This window comes from Dermacentor silvarum, chromosome 1 (assembly GCF_013339745.2).
Source record: "Dermacentor silvarum isolate Dsil-2018 chromosome 1, BIME_Dsil_1.4, whole genome shotgun sequence".
NCBI classification, from domain to species: Eukaryota; Metazoa; Arthropoda; class Arachnida; order Ixodida; family Ixodidae; genus Dermacentor; species Dermacentor silvarum.
The window spans coordinates 88,091,021-88,115,095 of record NC_051154.1 but is presented as its reverse complement, the minus strand read 5'-3'; the positions used below and the strand labels follow the sequence as shown (position 1 = coordinate 88,115,095).

At 45.5% G+C, this 24,075-nt stretch overlaps 1 protein-coding gene across 2 annotated transcripts in view; it reads left to right on the top strand.

The window, feature by feature from the left end:
* Positions 1 to 24,075, top strand: part of LOC119431916 (E3 ubiquitin-protein ligase AMFR-like) — a 150,452-nt gene that overhangs the window by 55,221 nt on the left and 71,156 nt on the right. For both annotated transcript variants that reach the window (XM_037699361.2, XM_037699367.2), the window contains exon 2: positions 18,422 to 18,514. In XM_037699361.2, the coding sequence (XP_037555289.1) occupies positions 18,422 to 18,514 (93 nt within the window). The remainder of the gene's footprint in view (positions 1 to 18,421; positions 18,515 to 24,075) is intronic.

Here is a 24,075-nt window from a genome sequence, read left to right as displayed (position 1 = left end):
CAGCGGAGCCCTGCGTTCTGGGAACGTTTTTCGCGTCTCTGATTTCTGAGACAATGGTGTGCTGCGGACTGGTGTACGGGCGGTTTTCTGCTTTTTGCACTGATGCGGGCCCGCGGGCGTGCGACAATTGCGCACACTTGGCTTGTTTCTCCTCCTTCCCCTTTTCTTTCCTGAGCGCTGTCTGGACCGACGCGACGAACGCAAAGTGCATTGCGTCACTCTCTTCTCCTGCCCTAAATGATGACGTAGTTTATAGCTGCGGAAAAGTAGCCCTTACTCGGTCTTGCGTTTTCGGCAAACGTGGTTGTGAGACTCAGGGTGGCTTGCTTTTGTGACATGTTTCTTTGCTGCGCTTGGCATGCGTGCACTACATTCAGACACCTGCATACTCATGAACGCTGCGGGCGCGCGTGTGCCTGTGCCCATTGTTTGTACGTGTGTGTGTGTGTGTGTGTGTGTGTGTGTGTGTGTGTGTGTGTGTGTGTGTGTGTGTGTGTGTGTGTGTGTGTGTGTGTGTGTGTGTGTGTGTGTGTGTGTGTGTGTGTGTGTGTGTGTGTGTGTGTGTCGTCATATCAGACATGCCTGTTCAAGAGGTGACTTATGCTTATTTGTCAGTGGTACGTATCGCTTCTTGCAGGTGTGAGGGAGGTAACTCCTTGCGGTTGCTATTCGTGTGTGTACTCGCGATTCTGCATAGCCGTCAAGGATTTGAGTGGCGCACGCATGCAGCTCATGCACAGATTCTGTTTCTCCGTATCATTTGCCCGTTCTGATGTTGACCGTTTCTCCTTTTTGGTCGGTTCTGTCTGGTGCAACTATGCGTTTTAATGGCCACTGTTTTAGGAGTATTCCGGATGTGTGCGTAGCGTCACCGTCGCCTGTTTTAGCTCTCCAGCAGTGATCACCATGTCGTCAGGTCAGCGATTAATAAAATGTAGACAGAAGATGGGAGATGAGAAGGTACCTCATCTGGTGTCAAACCTGCGGTTCCTGCAACCGCTAGGAACAGCTATACGATTGTGGTGCGCGTCACAGACCACGAGATCAGTCAGTAACCAGCGCAGAGGTGCAGCAGTGGAAGCAATTTAGGCGAATGCGGTGGCACGAATTGAAGCACACGCTACGAAGGAAGGAGTGAGAACCGCTGTTCTCCAGAGCAGTGCGGCACGAAGCAGAAACAGCGACAACATCCCCGTAACAATATCTAGGGCTATGTTGCGCACAATATAAAGCCCTTCAGTTTCCACCGCTACATCCTCACATCATCCTTCCAACAGGCACACACTGGCAGAGTCAAGCCGAGCTGCGGCAATACTTTTCTGGAGTACGGTCTAGGAATACGCCATTCCCGCGTATCGTGCGAACGCCGTCTGAAGAACACCACTATACCAAGGCTCAGAGACCAGACTGTGCAAGATATTCAGAAAAAGTAACTAAGCTACATTACTAAATACGTGGCGTGAAAAAATGTCTCAATACTAATTACCCCATGTTGAAACGTACTTAAATACTAATTACTGGGGAAAAAGTATTAAAAAAAGCTTGTTACTTGCAAGTCGCATATACAGAGTGATCATTTTTAAGTCTCGTGGAACTTTTTTTAATTGCCTGCGGCAGATAGGATAATTCTTGTCCTTGTGCTGGGTTATTTGAAGAGGCGGACTTTACTAGCACGAGAAATCGAAACTCATATTCAAGTAATTAAAAAATCACTAATTCCTAATTAATTACTTTGCGTCACATATTGCAATTTACGAATTGTAACCGGTGAATTCGCAAGATGTATACAGTTCAAATGAATCTCCAGGAAGACACCAGTTCCGAGATATTATTTCCCAAAGTATGAGACGAAATGCATGGGCGTTCTAGTTACTTTTGTGCTTCAATGCATAAAAGAGCGTTTTGCTAAAAGAAGTCGAACAGTACATTGTTACGGCGAGTTTGATGGCGCATATTTCCAAACTGGTGTCATTCTGGAACTTCATTCCAAGTGTATACGGCCGGCTATAATTCGTAATTTGCAGTATGTGCCATAAAGTAATGAAGCTAATTATGAATTTTTATGAATTATTTGAATATGTGCTTCAGTTTCTCGTGCAAGTAATGTCCGCCTCGCTGAATAATTCAGCTCAAGAACTGTAATTATGTTATCTGCAACAGACTATTTTTAAAAATTCCGTAAAACTTAAAAATGGTCACCCCGTATACCTAGACGAGTCATATTCAGTCAAAATATTATGCGTGCCCTCAAAAAGAGTTCGTTGTTCGAAATTGGAATCGTACAGCTTCTTCTTTTTTGAGTTTACTGTCACCGAATAACATGGGCAAAATAGTTGGGAGGTAGCTTCTATGGATGCACAAGATCGAGGTTGAAAAGTTTGTTGCGGTATCGCAATTGCTATAACGGGCTTAGAAAGAAAGCTTTTAAGATTAAATTAAATTATTTGTTTTTAATAGCTGATTGAGGCACGCTGTAGTAATGGACTCATAATCACTGTGTGTGTGTGTGTGTGTGTGTGTGTGTGTGTGTGTGTGTGTGTGTGTGTGTGTGTGTGTGTGTGTGTGTGTGTGTGTGTGTGTGTGTGTGTGTGTGTGTGTGTGTGTGTGTGTGTGTGTGCGCGCGCGCGCGCGCGCATTGTTTTATTGTCGCTTATGAAGTCGCACATCCTCATGCCTGTCAATTATGGGACTTTGTATCTAAACGAAGTCGTGTGTCAACAGCTGCCGCCCTTATCAAGACCACAAAGGAATGGGCGAAGGAGTGACGCAGGAAAGTGCTGGTGACGCATGTTGTCCTGAGTGCACGTTGCTGCTTCTCGATCTTTATTTTCGTTTGTTTCCACCCCATCGTATAGCAAGGGAGAATGGAGGGAAAGAGCCGAATGAAGTGCTGCTCGAATAAGGGCCCGTTAACTGACATCGTGGCTCCTTGGCAAGCAGCCGCCGCCGTTGTGTGTAAACAAGGTATAACGGCTGCCGCTAATGTCTCACTTTCGCGTGTAATGCGACAAAACGTTCGACTCAACGGTGGCCATCAACACTGTGGTCCGAAATCTTTATTGCAAGAAGTTGCTCTTGGAGCTTTCCATCTTTCGCCTTTTCTTGGGTTCTTTATGCGGTTCCATAATTCGTTGTTCGCATGCGCCGTCCGGCGACGCATCCCTGTGCTGCACTTCGTGCGACGTACGCGACTCGCAAGCAGGAGGCACTTGGACAAAGGAGGCTATACATGTATACTTGGTATACGATGCAGCCTATCGAAAGGGCGGCCGCTTCGATGATATTACCTTTCATTTGTTTCGTTGTTCGCGGTCGTCGCAGCTGTCTCGTGAAAATCGGGAAGTACGCTGCTGGGCAAAACAGGAAAGGAAGCTCGGAAGAGCTCTTTCGGCAAATGTGATTGTGCCGTTGGGTATCTACTTTAGTGTTACAAGTGTTACGTTAATTTTATATATATAGTGGTGAGCCCACGGTGTTTCTCACTACTCCCTCGCGCGTTTGAGCGCGCCCTTAGTGGGACAGTCGGGGACTTCGTGAGGTGAGGGCGTTTGCATGGTTATTATGGCTGTGCAAGCGGATCAAGAATAAACGTGTACGGACGCACGCGCCAAGCGCTAACTTGCAACAAATGTTTGCTTTATGTTACTGGTAAAGAAGAGTTAGGCATTGATCTTGTTTTCTTTTTAGCGTCCACGGTATAGTTCTGTCCAAAAACAACTCTTTCTCAGGCACGGCAGCGATTGGAAACTTAACCGCACCAGGCCTGACGTTTTTATTTTGTGTATTAGTTGTCTATTGACAAGATGATCGAATGATTGTTATAATTAAGGCGTCAGGTCTTGTCCCATATACTTGAGCTGTTTCCTATAAGCGTGATTGATGTGCCGAACTTGTAGCCCTGCTCGGTTATATATATAACCAGGGTCATTCAATACTTCCTATTGAAGGACCCTGATATAACCGACGAAAGCAGGTCGACTTGACTTCTGAGGCTGAAATTTGGCAGTGCGGCTCTCGTAAACGTTGGTTGATCGTTCTGAGTGAGCGTCGTGTCGGATCTGCTGGTTGACTCTCTCGACCCGCTTGATATCGCGCACGTGAACGGCATCGGGTTAAGACGGCGGTTCGCAACAACGAGAACCGAGCGCTGTTGTTGGGACTTGACGCAGGCTGCTGCTCATCTCAGCCTGCGAGTGGGAGGTGGTTTCACGTAGCAAGACCAACCTACGTGAAGCTCTCCTCTTATTTTAATATCTATAAAGCTTCATTACTTGCCATCCGTCGTTAAATCCGCGGCGGGGGAAAGTTAAGGTGTAATAAGTAAACATTGGGGGTGATAATTCCCCTTTTCTGGTTGCAGGCATTCATTTTTAATTTATAGAATTTCTATTTGTACTCGGGAAAAGGCAAAGGTTCTACCATTTCTTCCGCTGGCTAAGCAACGACGCGTACGTCTTTTTTATTTTTTTTTTTCTCACAATACCCATAGCGCCCGTAGGCATTACAGGGGGGGGGGGGGGGAAGGAAACAAAGAACCAATCAATAAAGCAGGCAAAACAAAACATGTACCCGGAACACCAACACTTTTTTTTTTTTTGGTTATGGCTGTTCCCTTTTTACGTGTTGGTTATCTTGTACTATGAACTCGGATGTCATTCGCATACTAGCTTTCGCTCAAGAAAAAGGAAGGACGTCGAGTAGCGCATGAAGAGGGCGCAAAGCTAGTGACGGGAGGTGCAGCGTTCATTGCGCAAGCCGCGTTTGTGTAGCGGTTCCACAGCGCCATGCGGCACGCGTTACATCCGTTGTAGTTCCGACTGCTCGCTCTTAGCTGACCACACCGTATGCGAGCAGAGCCACGCGGTGAAAATAGCTCGCACTGGACAGCGTGGTGCGCATGACCTGCTATCGCGCGCAACGTTTATCGCGCGTGCATCGAGCCCCCCGCACTAGAATTTATAACCACCACCAAGTGACAGCGCCCTGCGAGCGGCCAACACGCGCTGGCGCGCAGCTAGATTGAACTAGAAAGCGCAGCCGTTGCGTGTGCACACGCGCCCCTGCTATAAACGGGCTCGATTCACCCGTGCGATTCTCTGTCAAAAGGCGGGCCACGCGAGGGGGTAGTGGCGGCTCGTGATGTAACTTTTCCTGGCCTACTTCAGAGGGAGCTTACGTAACAGGGTCGCCGCGGCGTTTTTCCTCGCGGAAGCGACGCCGTCCCAGTTGAAATAAGGAGTGGGGGGGTGGGGGGTGGAGAGGGTTGCGCACCATCAACTTCCGCTTTTTACTTCCGGCAGCGCGCTTACTTCAGAGCTGTCAGCGGCTCTATCGGGCGTCTGAATCGCCGGGCGTGTTTACTCCACGACTTTTCGTTTGCTTCTTTTCTCAGCTTCTTTATGGCTGATTCCTTTGGTTTTCGGAAGGTGTATCTTTCTCAGACGGTGTTTGCCACATTTCGCCCTTACATAAATTGTTGTTTCCCGCAAAAAAAAAAAAAAAAAAAAAAAAAAAAGATGCTGGAGGTAGCAGGCATTGTCCAAAGTACCACGACGTCCCACGATTGTTTCCGGAATGCAGTAAGTGCAAAACAGCTAAAACACACTTTGCGCCCTATGCGTGTGGACTGAAGTTAAAAAGGGCACTACACCATATTGCGTCACCTCTCATCTCGCCCTGTTCTTCGTACATCGAATGACCACATTGGGAAATGTGATTAGGTTGTGGTATTTCTTCAAATAGATTTTCTTTTTCTTTTTTTCCTTCTTGTGAACGTCTTAGTTGTCTGGCAACGCTCGCGCATTCGCAGTTGCTGACGTCGTAAGTCAACCGCGATTATGACCGCGACCCTCGCGTCGTCTGCTGTAGTGGCTGCCGATGTTCTTTTTTTTTTTTGTTTATTGAGACAACAGTACTTATAGCTGCATTATATGAGCAACCGCTTGTTCGCTTGACGCCAAGCGCAAACAACGCTTCGCCGAACATAAATAACCTGCACACAAATGTTTAAATTCAGGTCACTCTGAGAAGCGCCGGTAAGTGCGATAGGTATAGAGACCTTGTTTTGTTTTTGCGAAGTTTTCGTTGATCGTTCGATCTACCGGAGACCGGTTCGATGACGATCGGCATATTGTTTTTGCCGGCGTGGTGTGGTAGATTGGTATTTAAGATTGTTGGCATCAGCATCTTGTCGAGTGTCGTGTGCTCGCCTAGCGTGAGTGCGGTCCTATAATGTTAGAGCGGTCGCACTTTGCTGCTGCTTGAAAGACACGGCAACGATATTGAATTATAACTGTTTACGTACCTAGTCAGCAAACGCTGACCAGTGGTATTGGAGATCTGCTGCTGAGCACGAGGTAATAGGTGATTCCTAGTGACTGCATCATTATTCCAATGAAAGCATAATGCTAGAACGCTCATTTATAATTCTTTGGGTGCACATTAAAGAACCCTTGGTGGCAAATACTTAACTAGAGCCCTCCACTAAGGCATCTCTCATAAACCGTGTGCTGCTTTGGGACGTTAAATCAGTCAATCCTGTACTTAATTGTATGACGAAAAATTGGTTAGTTGTATACAAACTGGCTGGCACGTGAACGTGCAACAGTCAAGCATGCAGAAACTGTCATTTTTACATTGTGAGAAAAGACTGAAAGGAGGAAACTTGCAAGCTGATAAAGTTCCTGCAAATTAGAACAACTCAATGCACTTGGGAGCAGGTGCTCTGAATTTTTCTCCAATGCTGTACTGGCATGTACTGTACTCTATCCATGTAGTGGCAGAGCATGCGAGTCTTATCTTGGCTCAATTAACAGATGAACGGTGCTGCCTGCTCCTAGCATCTCGTTTTACGCAGCACTCTGTGTATTGCTATAGTGCCATTACAGGCCGTGGTAGCTTAGTGACCATGGCATTGCACTGCTGAGCCCGCCGGTTCGATTCCAGGTGGTCGTAATTAATCCAGAGTTCCACACTGCGGCGTGCCTCATAATCAGATCGTGGTTTTAGCTCGTGAAGCCCCAGAATTTAATTATTTTTGTGCTATAGTGCCATGTGGCAAGTGTCTATAGAAAGTGTCTTGTTGTCATTGCGGCGAGAGGAGCTTGTTGGTAGTTCATTGATTCGTGGGGTGTAACGATTCACCTGCTTTGTGTCACATCGCCAGAGATACGCGCGCAAAAAAAAAAAAAAAAAAAAAGCTTCACGGCGATTAAGGGATTTAGATTCACCCATCTATAGACATAAAAGTTAGCCCATGTGCAGATATTCGTTTTTTGAAGGACAAGGACACTGATGGTTTGCTTACGCACGAGGCTCCAAAAGTGGAAATGCGTTCCGCTTCTATATAACCAACCGGGTCTTCCTCTTATTCTTATCTAAAAACGTAGTTCTTTCATCAGAAACAACTTTTTTTTTTTTCCCCCTTTGGAGCAAGCCATGAGGGTCCATGTCAGTCAGAGAACCTGGGCTAACTATGCCACGAGGTCGATCAAGCTGAGTTCCTTAATCGCAGTGAAATTTTGATGCGAAAGCGTCAAATGGCCCGTTGAGCGAAAAAGCCGGCGTCTGTCATCTGTCGGAGCGGAACGACACCTCGGTAAGGCCAAATCAAAACGGGCTCGCTTGCCTGTGCGGGGTTCATAACTCAAAGGACCGCTCAGCGGCGTTCAATTGGACATTAATGCTTTCGCGTTCACAACTCATAACAAGTGCTTAGGTGTCCTCGGATTTCTTATTTCTGATGAAAATGTCTTCCTTGACAAGTTACCCCCACTTTCCCATATCGGGTACCTGTTTTTCTAACCTCTTCCGTGGGCCGATCCCGAAGGTAGTGCAATCTAAAAATGTGGGCCAATCCCGGAAATAATGCAATCTAAAAATTTAAGCAGTCCGACGTTCCTCTAGCTCCCCTGACGCAAGGGGTGAGGCTATTGGCAACTCCAGCATCCGCTACTTGATCTCGCAACACTGTCCAAATAAAGATGGCTACGACATTCAGGTTCATGGCGGCTCTTTCGCTGGGTGCTGTGGTCACGGTTCTCTTTTGTGGCGTCGAATCGAGGTGTTTCGTGGAAGCCAAAAGAATCCTTCCTGCCGATCACCTTATTTTGATCGGTCTCAAGGTTCTGAGCGACGGAATCGCATGCGTTCTGCGTGTAAACGTCCGGCCTGTCCACCGAGCCGCATCAGATTTTTTTTTTTTTTTAACAGAAAGAGCCTTTCAAGCGAGCCAGAGATTAAAAAGAAAGGAAGTGTTTGTGCGTAGCGGGCCTCCGAAAGGTGCAAGTTCGTGGGGTTGCTCCACAGCTACAGGTACGATGCTCGACTGTTTTCGACCTTCACAGGCAACTCCACAGTGCTACTCGTGTTGCAGTATATCACATATAGCATCTCAGAATATATAGGCAGTAACGTCTGTCGTGCTTTCAGGAGCTAAATACAGATATTCTGCACCGATAGAACGAGGCTAAAAACTGTAAGTGTACCTAGTCAGTGTGTCTTGGGATAAAAACAAATTCGAGTTCCGTTTGTGAGTCAGGGTGCACCTTCTTTATAGTTAGCTGATAGGTGCGAAAAGGTCGTCTGCGATAGATGACTGGCGCTTGTTCGTGCTCACAGTACGCAGTGTTCGATGTAGGGTTCAGGCTTGGGAACACAGTAGACACCTGCCGCCCGTAGAAATTCTCAAACCCGGTGAAACGTGAAAAGTGCATAACAACCAATCGGACCAAGTTGAATTTCTTCCAACAGGTTTCCAAAATTTAGCAAGATTTCTTTTGGCGAAGTAAGTTGTATTAGTGTAAATGCATGACTTGGAAACGATTTGAACCAGTTGTAATGGAATTTAGCTGCGTGCACAGTGTCGGAAAGCAAACGAGTGGCGCTGTGCGCATGTCGAATGCTCCAAAGCTGGAACGAGTGCTGTTTCCAGTTGCTTTTAAATTTCCTGCGAACAAATAAACTGATAACTCACCGCGTTGAATCAGAAAACAGCATATTCTGCTTATACCGCTAAACTATAAAGCATGCTATGAAAACGATATTTTTGCGGCCTAACATGTGTCATGATCAACTTCAGACCTTCCGAGGCAGATATCATTCCTGCCCCTTGAAGTATTAGTAACACCAGAGTCCTTCAATTGAGGGACTCTGGTAACACAAATGCTGGGGCAGAAAACTATAAACGAACAAAAACCAAATGAAGCTTAAGCGTACATAACTATAATTTATCAAAGCGCCTGTCTGAAGAAAGTACCCTCTGCGATTTGAAACGTCAGCAAGATATTTAGTACAAATGGTCTACTCGCCGGGAATAAAGTCGACCCGATCGAGTGAAGTGTTTCAACCAAACAGATATAGTATCAGTCACGTTTTCCCAATGCGGGAGTTTCTTATCCAAGTCGCTCTCCGATGCGTGTCGTCTGCTTCTTTCTAGAAACGATGAAATCATACATTGCTGTCTTTCCACCGCTATGGCATGCATAATAGTACACAACAAAAGTCTTTTGACATCCGTCTTTTTTCATTTTGGGGCTTTTGCGCAGCGGCATCACGACGATTTGAGAACTACGAGGCATTCAGCGCATGCCAAGATAGGACACCCTCTTTCGCTTCAAACTTGAACCTGGATCGGCTGTTTCTCGGCGCGGCCGCTAGGTAGCTTGCATTTACTTGGAGTCGCGAATAGAACGCCGTGCGCAGTGCCTCCATTCTCACCCCCAACTCGCTCAGAAAGACTGTCTTTCATCGACGTCTACTAGAGGTTGAACCGCCTTCTAACATTTTGTGCTTGAATCTCTAGTGATATGACACAAGGCATGCGCGTCGATAAGCGCAATATAAATACGGCACTCTTAAAAAAAAAAAAAATACGTTGCTGAAAGTACCGCTGTATGCGTCGTTTCGCGTCTTCATGTGCCCCTGTTTCTGTGAGCGCTGTACCTATAGACCCTCATGTAAGCTTGTTTGTCTGTGAACCTGCTGACCCAAAACCTGGCACTGTGTCAAGGTGAATTCAACCAAGATTTTCCATGCTCCTCACATACGAAATTGTGTGAAGTATGGGAAGGTACATAAACCATAATCTCTTACATTACTCTCATCTTCCTTTTACGGAGAAAGTTTAGAGACCCCAAGGTAGTTTCACCACTGTGCATGCGCTTGCCGCAACCAGCATCAGCAGCGGAGTCTTTCGTCGACGAACGATGACAGCACCCATCGAAGCGTAGTAGTAGTAGTAGTAGTAGTAGTAGTAGTAGTAGTAGTAGTAGTAGTAGTAGTAGTAGTAGTAGTATAGTGATAAAAAGCGGGAAAGGACGTAGGAAATGAATGACCGCGGGCATCGTATAACTGGCTCACTCCTCAGTGGGACAGCTACGATGCCCGCGGCCCTCTCATTGCTTTTGACTCGCTATTGTCGTTTCCCTTTGACATTCACGTTACTTAGTGCCTTCTTGCCCATCATCGGTGTAGCTCTCCTTCAATGCTGTTCCTTGTGTCTCGTCTCAGTCTTGGAGGCAGCGCACTAGGTGTTGCGCAGTGCAATGTGTGGCTAGTTCAGGTCAAAATACCTTAACTAAATATCTGCAAGTGCCTAGTTATTAAGCAAATTGACCCTTTTCACGGAACAGTTTGTTCTAGAGAATCGAGATGGCGCTTTTGGCTGCCGACCATGGTCTCAGCGACAACGCACAAATACGAAACCATTACCAATTTTACCTTGCTTCTGCGCGATCATATCTGTCGGAAATGCAACTGAGTTTTCGCTAACGCTCTGTGCTCCAATCATGCTGTATTGAAGACGTGTGCAGTAGTTGGCTGCAAAAATAGTGACTGACATATTAAACAATGGAATGAATCTGTGTGGCCTAGTTTGCGGACTGCTGCTGAAACTGTCCATACGTGTTCGGGCACTTCGAGATGTACGGCTTTCCTCAAGGATACAGAAACTTGCTCATCCACCAGCGTTGTATTGCTAACCTTCAAAAGAAAGGGCTTCAGCCCCGGAATGTCGGCAAGAGAGTAACGCTCGTTAAACAATGACAAAGGGAGTAGCGCCGCTTCCTGTCATAGTAAGTTTCGCGTACAGTATCTACACACATCCACCCCAAGTGGCACGTAATCTTGCGCCCACTCTATCGCCAGCGTGTCAAGAAAAAGTCAAGAAAAAGTCCACGCCAAATGTCCTCGCTACCATATGCAGTCTACAGGCCGGTAATTGGTGTCTAATTGGTGTCTTCTTGTGATGCTGGGACGCAGGCAGTTGCAGCAACGTGTCGAATGTACAGTACGTACGCGGTCGCATTCGCTGGAAGCTAAACAGCAGGAAAAGAAAGTACAACACAAACCCTTTTTCCAGCTGCCGTTCGTTGGACGAGCACGCCACCCAAAGGTGAACAGCGGGTGAACAGCTTCGCTGTAATATTATGCACAGAATCCCACGCAATGCGAACTAGAAATTACAACTTCCTCTTGATAATACTCGTTGTCATGCGCACTAAGTTCGGGCAGGAGGTGGCTTGCGTGGCCGGCCACTTCCACCAGCGTCGTGTTTCTTCGGAGGCTTCCGCGCTGCCACAGCTGACACCACGGCAGAGCACAGCACAGGGACGACGTTTTCCTGTTCGTTTGAATCAAAATCCAGCCATCGCTCGAATCAAAATCCATGGCTGTTGCCGGAACACGAAACCAATTTACACAGTGCCAGTGAAGTGCGCGCGAACTGCGAGCCGGGCTTGCCGGTTACAGTGTACTAGAAGTCGTACCGCATGCGAGCGACGCGACGAGCGACGACTTTGAGCGACGTCTCCCCGGTGTTGCCGGTATGTGGGCAGCAAATACTCTCCGAAACTGGCGTGACGCGTGATTTATTAATTTAAGTTGATCTGTTTTAGTGTAAAGAGCAGCATAAATATTTCTAAAGGTCTTGCGCTACATTATTATCCTTGCACGTATCAAAATCTAGTCGTTTGCTCGTTTGATCCGTGCGACAATCGGTAGTACTTTACTGTTTGTTGTATATCCTGTTCCGGCTTCGCGCTATTGACTAGTCTCTCATAGCACTTCCGGGCGACGAGCGACGAATTCTAGATTTCCAGAACCGAGCGATCGAGCGACAAGAACGAGCGATCTGTTTGTTGCGCGACGGCCTGTTTCGTCCCTCGAAGTTGTCGCTCGTCGCCGTCGCGCACAAAATCGCTCTCATGCGGTTTGGGCTTACTGTGTATATTTATTCATGAAGTTTAATAAACAGGCTGAAATAAGCGAAAAATCTGCCTTTGAATTTCGATAATAATTACGTACTTCCGAAAAAAGTCGACTGTCGTCTGCTCACGCTCGGCCGTGGCTGCCATCACTGGAATGAACCTTTGGCCGACCTGCTTATCGATGCTGTAGTCGTTGGGTCTCACTAATTTCGACTATAGTTTTGTACATTCAACTAGCCTTGAATCGCGCGAAACTTAAGTCATACCACACGCACGCTTGCCAGCGCGCGTCTCTCCTGGCCGCTCCTGGTTAGATGCTTTGGCAGACTTCGCTTCGTATTGAGCTATTGATAGCGCTTCAGAATGTGTAACTTGGATGTGGCTACATGCGTGGGTCAAGCTGGTGCATGAGAAAGCCGGTCCGCACTACGTAACACGGCCAGACTGGAGCATATGAGCGCGAGCTTGCACGCAAGTCCTGGGCCGGTATTTTGTAGCGATGCGTTATTTTGTAGCGATGCATTAGTAGCGTTCCCAGCCCCAAATGTTGCTTTAAAATTTCTTAAACCGTGGAAGCAGAAAAAGATAAATAAAATGTTGCGGTCGCTCTTATGTAGGGCAGACAGGCCGTTGCACTGTCAAGATTTTAAGTGCACACCGCTCCAAAATTAGATGAAACTATAGCTTTATTCAAACATAACACCGAAGAAGCGCGTCTTACGGTTGAGGCTTGGCAAATATTGCCAATAATAGCGGAAGTGAATGCGTTGGCCAGCCGTCGATTATCTTACATAAAGAAGTTAATTTCGCGTAGGCCCGCGCGTGTACAGGGCCGGTGTTTTGTAGCGATGCGTTATTTATCATCCACCGCTCTCATGGCCGGCTGATCCAGTTGATAACGTGAGCGGACCGTCGCTCTGAGCGTGAAAAGCGCGAAAAGGCATTAGCATCGGAAAGGCATCGCTACAAAATGCCGGCCCTGTTGTGCGCAAAGCAAACGCTGCGCATACGCACTGCAGTTGTATGTAGCTGCGGTCCGCTACGTAGCGTAGATACCGCGGCCGCCGCGGTGTCCCCCGACGAGTCCGCTGGCTGAGTGCACTGCGGCTCGCCGAGCACAACCACGTTTGGTGTATCGTAGGTGCAAAAATCGGTAGTGACGTCTGCGGGAACATCCAAAATCAAATTTGAACTGCACGCCCCGGTGGCGTATACGGAAAACATATCCCACGCAGAAGGGGGGCGCAGAGCTGCACGCCTATTGGCTCTCGCCGCAGGCTACTTCCGCCAGCATGGCGGCGCCCAGCGCAACGTTGGCTTCAGAGACTTGAGGTTTGTTTACGCGACGCTGGTCCGGCGACGCGCGCTGGAGAGCGGCCGCTGTATCAGCTGTTGCAGCCGATTAGTCGTCCGGCCGCCGACGATGTGAGCGTCCGCTCTTGCGCAAGCGGATACTGCTCCCGTTTGGGCCCCGGTGCCGCGGTGGAAGCCGCGGTGCCGGGCGCCAACGCGAAGCGGTGGTCGTTGGGGTGTTGCGGAGCGCAGCGTAGCAGCACCCCAAATAAAAAAAATACTGCTCCAGTCAGGTAGACTGCTCCCTCCCTGATAGTGAGATTATATTTGGATAATCAAAACAGTGATGTGTTTATTTAGGAATAGCATCGATCCCTTAACAGCAGCCACAGTTGTGCCTACAAGTCTGGCAGGTGACAGTGGTCTGCTTTTTCCCGTCCTTCGGCTATTCCTAAATAAACGCATCACTGTTTTGATGATCCAAATATAATCTCACTATCAGGGAGGGAGCAAGTCTACCTGACTGGAGCAGTATTTTTTTATTTGGGGTGTTGCTATGCTGTGCTCCGCAACACCCCAACGACCGCTGCTTCGCGTCGGCGCCCGGCACCGCGGCTTCCGCCACGGCACTGGAGCGCTAACGAGAGCAGTATCCACTTGCGCAAGAGCGGACGCTCGCGTCGCGTGAACCAAACCTCAAGTCTCGGAAGCCAACGTTGTGCTGGGCGCCGCCATGCTGGCGGAAGTGGCCTGCGGCGAGAGCCAATAGGCGTGCAGCTCTGCACCCCCCCTTCTGCGTGGGATATGTTTTCCTTATACGCGCCCCGGTGATGTTAAGTAAGTGGAGCGTTGTAGGCACACCCCGTTGCGCCGTAGCCTTCGCAGAGCTTAAGGAGGAGTGGAAGCACCGCTTCTGCTGAACACATTGAAGTACTTTTTGTGGCAAAGTATTTCGAAAACAGCCTATTTTAACTTCAAAGGCATTTCTCCACTTCTATAAAGATATGTTTCAGGGACCCTTTAATGGTTTCTCCACAATGAAATGCGCCTACTATCATATGCAGACGATGTGGCTCTGCTGTGTGCAGACAAAAATAGTGTATAGTTGTGAAGTTGGCTGAGCGACTCTGTGTAGCAAGTGGAAGCAGAGTGAACGGGCCAAAGTGCCTAGGTTTTTTGGCATGGCGACAGACCAATGACGGCACATTTGCCAATATGCCATGAATGACACGCCCGCAAAGTACTTGGACACGCCACTCTATAGTGCCATCGCTTCAGTGAGCCATACTGGCGAATGCAGGCTGACGAATTTCGTGCCAGGGCAAAGTAAGAGGGTGGAATTTTAGTTTTTTTCTACTCCTACAATTTGCACCTTGTTTTTTTTTTTTATCAGTAATGTGTGCTATGTGCTCCAAGTGCTGCATTATGTAAGAACTAACATTCAAAAACTGCATCGCATGTTAGCGGTATTAATCTGAAAATCTGTGTGGAAAAGGACCAGCCAGACTAACCTTTTTCGACGAGGGCAAAATAGTGGCATTGGCTTGGCACATTTGTTTCCGAGGCAATTAGTTCATAGATTTTTGTTCTGCCGGTACTCAACCGACCCTTTTTTACAAACAATGATGTAAACGCGGGGAATGAGGGCTCTACTAGACTTAGCTGTTTCTTCAAATATATGTCCGGTGGATTGCATGGATATATGGAAGAAGTGATAGACGCATGCAATTTTTTAAAAGTGAGATTTACGTGCGAGTGCCTAGCCACTGTAAAAAGAAAACGATTATGTAAATGCTTGGTTGATCTGACCTTACCTATGCCATTGTATATAGGACTATGTATAGGGATGGGTCAGGGAAAGATGTTTTACGTCGAGTTAAAAAAATGTTCGTTTCATCCAGCACAAAAACCTTTTTCTTTCAATTCCACTCAGGTACACTGGCGGTCAAAACATGGAGGTAGGAAAAGAGGCTGTATGTACAGTACATTGGGGAGTTGACTGCTATGCATGTCGCAATGATTCCTTGAACACTTATTCCTAGAGTGCAGGGCGGGCGAGTTCTTTTTGGACGTATTACAGAGAAATATTAAAAAGGACTTGGCACTTGATGGCACAAGGTTTTTGTCGGTACCTTGTGAAGATGATGTACTATATTTGATGCTGACATGCTCATTGCTCTGTGTAGCATTTGGACGAAGCGCTTGGCAGTGTTTAATTCAGATGTTGACATTAGACCAATTCGTCTGTATTTCCAAGAACTTATCGCGAGATTTCTTGAAGTATGTAAACAGCAAAACCCTCTACCAGAATGGTTCAACGAATTGGAACCACTTGAAGGCTTAAAATAATTTTAAAACTTCTGAATCGGCCAATGATTGGCTGGCATGTGTAAATATCTGTTAATATTGTAAATATGACTATTGTAAGCAAACGCAGGCAGTAAAGAGAACAAAAAAAAATGGTCTAGTGGTTATAGCACGAGGTTGCTGTGCTCCACGGCAGAGGTTCGATTCTACCATCGGTCACATATTGTCTTTTTCGTAAGCGAGGCGAGATAGAAACCTACCTACCTACCGCAAATTGCAAGAAAGAGGCGAAGCTTGCTTCTCATTAAAATCCACTTTTTTATTCACTCGGAGATTACTGGTAGCTTTCAGAATTGTCACCCACTGACCATAAAAGCTCCTCTTTTTCTCTGTTATGAAGCCCGCAAAACATGAAAAAGTGCCAAAAAATAGTTCGTCTTGCTTGAAGCGACGGTGAACCTTACCTTGGTTTTGTCCAGCTACATTGCACTCGCATACTTTTTTTAAATTTTGGCTTAAGTTACGTGGGACACCCTTTATTCATTCTGCTTGCCGGAACACACGCACACACGCACACACACACACACACACACACACACACACACACACACACACACACACACACACACACACACACACACACACACACACATGTATATATGCAGATCGTAATATTAGTTGCGACCGTAAGATGGACGGCGAAACATCAAGACAAACGGCGGTCAAAACTTTCGGTCGTCACAAAGAAAACTTCACCGAACACTGCCTTCTAAGCGCAGCCAGTTTGGCTCATTGAGCAGCGAGATATGGTTCTCTCTAGAAAGAAAATACATCCTTCTCATTAAAATAAGTGATTAAATTAATCCTTGTTAAAAAGAACATTAACAAGTTTTTTGGGAGATGTCTCTGCTGTGGTTGATGTCTTTTACATAAATTTAAATTTAGATGTATCTACGTCATCGAAAAAATTTAAATTTTTAGAGGGAGTGTAAAGGTGTGGATGTCATGGTAGGTTTGGTACTCTTTAAAAGGGGTCACATACTGGAAAAGTTAGTGAAACACTGGTATATATTGTGCAGTGCTGTGCTTTGAGGATGTGGCGAAAATGCTGAACTGCCTCGTAGATAGCAAGGGGCTCTCTGTAGTAGGCAGGCCAGTTCACCTGCCTACTACTAATTTGTGGTACCGCCCCGCTGTCTCTAACGGCCGTTGAAGCAACCACAATTCTGACCAACCACGTGAGGGCAAGTGAGCAGTTATAAGTGAGCATTATAAGATTCTGCCCCAGAGCTGTGATAATGTAACAATTCTAATCCGATTCTATTCCGTTTTGTGTTTCGTAAATTGTTGGTACGGGGCTGCCTACATAATATTATAATCAGGGCTCAGCAGGTCGTGAGCGGTGGATTGTAAGAAAGGAATAGAATTGACCAAAAGGAATCGCTACATTATACCTTCCATGTTATTTTGTTGGCTTTGGGACCAGCTGCCGCATTCACTATGCTTTTCTATGAATGTGCAGCAGACAGCTAATTAGATGTGTGCAGAGATTGTGCTGTTTGCTTTTACAGACATTTGCATGATGCACAGTAAAGTAACATTGTACTTTTTACAGTGGAGCTGGTAGCCTCTAGATGGTCGGGATTTTTCGTGTACGCATGCGCGGCTCTAGCTCACACAATAATGGAGACAGTGCAAAGAATCGGAAAGCGCGCAGTGTGCTGCTTCTCCAAGAGGCATCACATAACGTCATCAGGTGACATCATCACTTGACGAAGACGTCATCGCGTGACGTCACATTTGACGTGATGACGACATCAGGCGATATCTTCACATGAAGATGCCGTTATTCTCTTATATTTGAAGTTCAATCCGAAGCTATCATGTCTGCAGCTTGTGTGCAAGTCGTGCGTTACGAATTTTCTGGTGCAATTTACTTTGAGAAATTCGACTAGGTCAATAATGCACTTGCACTTGGCGGAGGGCCTAGGAAAATGAGGATGTATGCTGCACTTCCGCCGCACACGTGCATGCACCCGTGACATACGTGTGCACACAATGTATCTGCCCTTGATGTGTGGGCGCTCTGCCCGTTGCATCTGTTGCACAGTGTGTACTGTGACCGTAATCGACATTATGGCAAACGCTGTCCAAAAACCGTGCCTCCAGTTCGCTGCCGCGGCCACTCGGACAGACCTCAAACGGCAGCTGGAAAAGGGCTTTGTCTTTGAGTTTCTGCGTGACAGAAAAATGTTTTCTCATATATTCGAATTACAATTCAAAACTATCATCTCTGCAGATTCTGTGTAAGTCGGGCTTCATGAATTCTCTGACGCAATTTACTTAGAAAAATTCAATTAGTTCAATAAGACACTTGCACTTGGTGGAGGGCCTAGAGGAGCAAGCATGTATGCTGCCCTTCCGCACATGTGCGTGCATGATGTACATCGCTTGTGGTGGTGGTGGTGTAATTGTGTAGCCATTGTGTAACGCCAGCAACAGCTTTGCTGTACATCCACTTTCACAGGGTGGAATGGAGGCAGATTTTGTAATATTCATTTTGATCAAACTTGACTACAATTCCTTATCTGTTTTTTGCTTTTCTCATTTTTCAGACTCTGATCAACATGGCCTATTGCTGCCTGATCCTGATTGGCAAAGTCATACAGAAGCTTGTATTTGGTGAGCTTCGTGTCTCCGAGCAACAGGTAAGGAGCAAACACAATCACATTTTTAATGAAAAAAAGAAAGGAAAAAAAGCTTTCATATTCTTTAATTATTATCATTTCTATTTGCTCTTTCTTGTTGAGCGGCATCAGTGACAATTTATTTCACATTAATACAAGTTTAAAAGCATGATAGTAGTATGTCCCTGGCATGTGGGGTAGTAAAAAAAACCTTGGGGTAGTAATTTCTATTTATTGTTACTTGCTCCTTAAGCACCAAGCTATCACATGGGAACGGGGAGCTTGGTATGTACCATAGTGGACATTGCATCCGTGAGTTGCGAAATAGAAAATGAAAGCAAAATATCTACAAGTGGAGTACCTACAATGATCACTGTTCACTGCAGAAACAAAAGCAATAAAGAGGAAAGAAAACCAGATAAGCATAAGTGGTGAGTAGTGCCTAAGCTGTTCAGTGCAGAAGCATAGCTTTACACAGAATATTTGCATAGGTTGTCTTAACATAAATGAAACTATACTATCAAAACATATATTCAAGCTACATAGCAAGGGATTGTCAAGCAGCAGTTAGTTTGTGCAATTTTTGCAAATATGGTTAAGAAATATGTTTGGGACATGGCATAGGCAAGGAATATCATAAGAGTTGACAGCAGGAAAAGGTGTACAGCAGGCGCAAGCAGTTAGTTTCGTGACGTGTTGGAAGGGCTAGGAAAACAGTCTGCTAATTTAGACTGAATGGTATGCACTTAAGTCAAGATATGAGACGATAATGGGACGATATGAGACGGACACAAGCGCTGTGTCTGTCATCTCCTCTTGTCCCATCCAAAAGCGCTGTTTCTTTGTCCAGGTAGGATGACTGGGTTTTTTCCTTTCTTTTTTAACCGACGTAGATATATATCAATGTTGTGTATTCCACTAGAGGCTATTTAGGCACTTAGAAACTAACTGCCTTAGGAAGTAATAACCGACATTTAGAATCTATTTCACAGACCAAATTGGAGAAAATGGGTGCTGTAGGTTTTGTGGGGAATTCAACTGCAGTGCAGTCCTATTACAGTCGAGCCTACTTATAACGACCATCACGGCCACGTAGAATGCATTCGTTATAGCCGAGCATTCATAATAAGTGGGCAATCAAGGATATAGTGACAAAATGCAGGAACATTTATGTTTTTCCAAAAAGGTCGGTAAGCTTGCTATGCTTTGTCAATGCTGAACCATTTATCATGGTTTTGAGATTGTTCAAAGCAGCAAAGCGCTCATCACCAAGAGCTTTGCTGCACACCAGCTGTTTCAGTGAGGCGATGTACTCGACCACTGTTAACGAGCTCAGAGGTGGTGGTGGCATCGGTTCCACACTCCTTTTCTTCATCTGAATCACTGCTGACAAAGCCTTTCATCTCACGGACGATGCCCTCATTTGTGCATCACACTGTGACATTGGCTTCATCGTCCGCATTGATGAAGTCATCTCAACCAATGTCAGTGGCACTCAACTGAGATGGCCTCACCGGCTATGGCTTTAAAGGAAATTCCATGTCGTAGCTTAAAGTGGTGTAGCCAGCCATTTTCCGTATCGAAGTCTTCAAAGTCCAGGCGAACAGCGAAGTCCTTAGCCTTAAAAAGAATGAACGGTCCACTGATGGGGATATTACATGAGCAGGCATCAGCAAACCATTTAAGGAGGGCTTCAATGTCGGCATACGTTGCTTTTCGAAGTCATTTCCTTGTCAAGGGTCAGCGTTCGTCTTTCAACTCAAGATCTTCTTCTCTTTGATAATGTTCTAAATTGTTGACTTCGACAAGCCATACTTTTTCTACAAGTTGTCGTTCTTTGCACTGAGAGCAAAATGCGGCTGCAATCTCGATATTTGTTGAAATTTCCGCAACTTTTTTTTTTTGGCAGTTTATGATGATGGGCCTGGTGTTAGAATCAGCCATGCTGGACACATACACAACTGAGACTAACTGCAGCAAGGCGTAGGCATTAAACAGTGATAACAAAAAGCAGGAATCTGATGCACTTCAATTCCAAACTGCCTTCTGAGCTCTCACTTCCCAACTGTTCGCGTCCAGGGGCCTGCGTATCACTTGATGTGACATTGCGCTGGAAAGCCGATAGCCAGCACATCAGCGCATTCAAAGGGGGGCGCAGATGCCGCTTGTCATTATCGACTTTTTTTGCATAGCACAGTTTTAAATGGAAGCATTAGACAGACACAGACAGACAGACAGAAACTTTATTTACATCATTAAGATGATGATGGGGACGTAGACAAAAAGCCTTTCACAGGCTTGACGAGGGTCTATGCCCCCTACCTGCCTTCCTGTGCAATGCTATTCTGGTAACACAGGCTTTAACATTACCTAGGAGGTCATACACCGCTTAGAACTTAGAAGCATATCTACCAGCGGGGATGTAATCAGAGCGACACCTTCCGTGTTCACTCTAGGCGAACTCCGAGCTCTGATATGCTGGTTCCATCTTAGATGGGCTGCCATAGACTACATGAAAATTACGACCGTCATGCTGTCTTCATTCGTAATAACCGAGCATTCGTTATAACTGGGATCATTATAACTGGGATCGTTAAAAGTGGTTGCGACTGTATAAAAATCTCTGTAAAGCCAAATTGTTTATTGGGGATCTCATTTTAGCTCCCATAGACATGGTGCAAAAGACTGAAGAAAAAAAAAAAAAAACGCTGTTAACCACAAATCATTTCATTTACGCACATTGTTTAACTTAAACTCTTACAGTGTTACACCAACTACCTTTCTGTTGCACCTTTCTGGCGTTCATATATTTCAATGGGACAAAACTTTTGTTATTTCAATCAAGAAATAGGCCCTTGCCAGATAATTCGAACTTGACTGGTCAGCATACATGTGCCTGGCCCCAATGGCGACACCAACAGCTGGGGCACCTGTTCTGGTGGCACTAAGGGACAATGAATACTGAGGTACCCTAGAAATGTTTTAAGTTAGAACCAATTCTCCCTTTGTTTTTCCCCTTCTCTAATCTTCCTACATGAAGCGTCACTAGTGTCGCCAAAGGGTTCCAAACCCCTCAACATGCGTGCAGGAACAAATAGCTTCTAGTTTGTGTCATACTACATTTATTATTGATACTAGTCGTGAAAGTGTTTTCCTTGTAGTAAACCTTATTCATGCATATGTTGGTGTAAACCATGTTATGCGACTTTGGAATATTTTTCATGCCATGTGACAGCACTAAACTAATCACGCACGGGCAATGGCAGGAGAGCGCAAAGATGAGGAGGGCGGCGGCTAGATGAAAGAATGGCGCTACATTGAAAGTTCTTATCTAGGGACCTTAATGAATACATCGAAGACATGTTATCTCCTGCTGAAAATTCTGGCAGAAGGGGCAGCTCACAATGAAAGATACCATATTACTGAGACTTGCATTGCAGGACAAACTGATGAACTGGATTAGCGTGGGCCTCGATCCTATTTGCGGTTGTTGTGGCTTGGTTTGCAAATGCGGAATATTAAGTGTAATGGGCAAGAGGGAGGGTGACATGTTGTCATCCATAGACAGTGATAAAGAGTTGTCTGACATTGATGACAATGTATAAGTGTAAGTAAATTTACGTTCTGCCAAGATAAACTCTGCAAGATTCATCTTATTTATGATTGCCAGAACCAAAGGGATGGTACATTTTGTGTTATAAAATTGGGTGCATGTTAGATTTGGGGCATGTTAAAGTCAGGTAAGTACTGCCAAAAGAAGCAGCGGTGTGGACATTGTCTGCCTCTTAATTCAACTTGCTGGATAATTTAATCATGTTTGTCGGTTCCTTCAAGGTTGAATTAATGGACGTTGACTGTATTGTTATCTGTCTTTGGTTTCTCGTAAGTTGGTCTGTATAGGTTTTGGAATCTCTTCTGCACATTGAAAATAGTGCATTAACTGTGCTTCCCAAATTGTAAGTCATGATCCTTAGGAGTAAGGACATCGTGGTGAGAGCTAGCTGGTTCATCTTCAATATAAGCTCAAACAGTGCGACTGGAATGAGGAGGCAAAGAAAAACACACTCAGTGCTTGTCCTGTAGTGTGTGTTTTTCTTTGGCTCTCTGTTGCTGTCACGCTGTTTCAGCGTACATTGAAAACCCCTAGGAGGTCACACCATATACAGACAGTGATGGGCTGCATGGCTCCTTCCCACTAAACTATGCATCAGACACTCTCGAGCATCAAACTGCAATTAAGTTGCAAATGTTATATCTATGAGAATTCCGCAGCCTGAAAGGAGGATTGTGTGCAGGCTTTGTCAATGTTTCATAAAACTGCCCAGCAGCATGCTGTCATAAGTGAGGCAAAATCACCCATTCTGTCATGATTTGACCCCTTTTTTATGACACAGAGTGGCAAAATAAACATTAAAGATTGGCATCACGCACTTCTGATCCGTACTCTGAAATGGACAATCACTACTAGCCACCCTTTCCTTGCCATTTATGACATCAGAATGGGAACAGCAATGAATGTGCTAGCATCTTGCGAAGCTGTCTTTAAGCAAAGTTTGCCAGGCTCTTATTGCTATAAGTGACTGGGTTCAACTTGTCTGCTGCTGTAAAGGTTTGGGCAGAAATGTAACCTTCGTAGCACAATCTTTTGTTTGTTTTTTTCCACCATGAAGATCTGTGCAACACAATAATGCTTAGATTTCATTGTAACTGAACACACTGGCTGAATATGTTGCCAGTGACTCATTCATACTGTGTGCTTGCTCTAACATCAAACCACTGATGTTGTGAGAAGCAGCTCTCTTGGCCGCCCACTCCAGTTTAAATTTCAATGCAGTGTTTTTGCTTACTTACAATTATTTCTGAATTCTTGTGCAAATCGGTGAAAGGGGCACTGAAAAATCTAAGTAAACCACTTATCAGACATGGTTAAAGTATCACCAAAGTTGCCCTAAGTTCATTGTTTGCATTAGTGTTCATTCACTTAAATCCATATCGGCAGGGGGAGGTCACAAGTTACGAAAGCTTGGGGAGCACTTGTTTGTGCATAGTTTAACACACGTGCTTTGGCCATTAAAATGTTCTGAGCTTCAGTGTTGGTTGACTATCCATCTTTGGAAAGAGATTTTGATGAGACACAGAAGCTCCTACACCAACAAAATTGGGGCAAGTTTGTGCAGCAGACAGCATTTCTGCTTTGCACAACAGCAGTAAAGTACCATATAAGTTAGCAGCTGGGCTGGCATGGGCAATCTATCATGTTATGAAAATCGACTTCGTATCAATGGATTTGATTTGCTACAAGCACAATGCCCACATGTTAAACCTGTTCAACCATGACATTTACTGTGACAATGTCATCTGTAGTTCTTAAAACAACCTTTTGCTACCATCTCATCGCAGTACATTCAAAGCTGCCTTGGCATCCACTGTCATTAATTCAAAGGAAAAACAAGAACTTCAGTTGAAGACCTTTTATGTTTTGTTTTTTTTTTTTTTTTGTCTTGTGTGTTAACTCTCGCACCACTTTACGCAGCTGGAAATTAAGAAGAGCTGCTGTGCGTAATTCTTTTGCAGATTTGTTT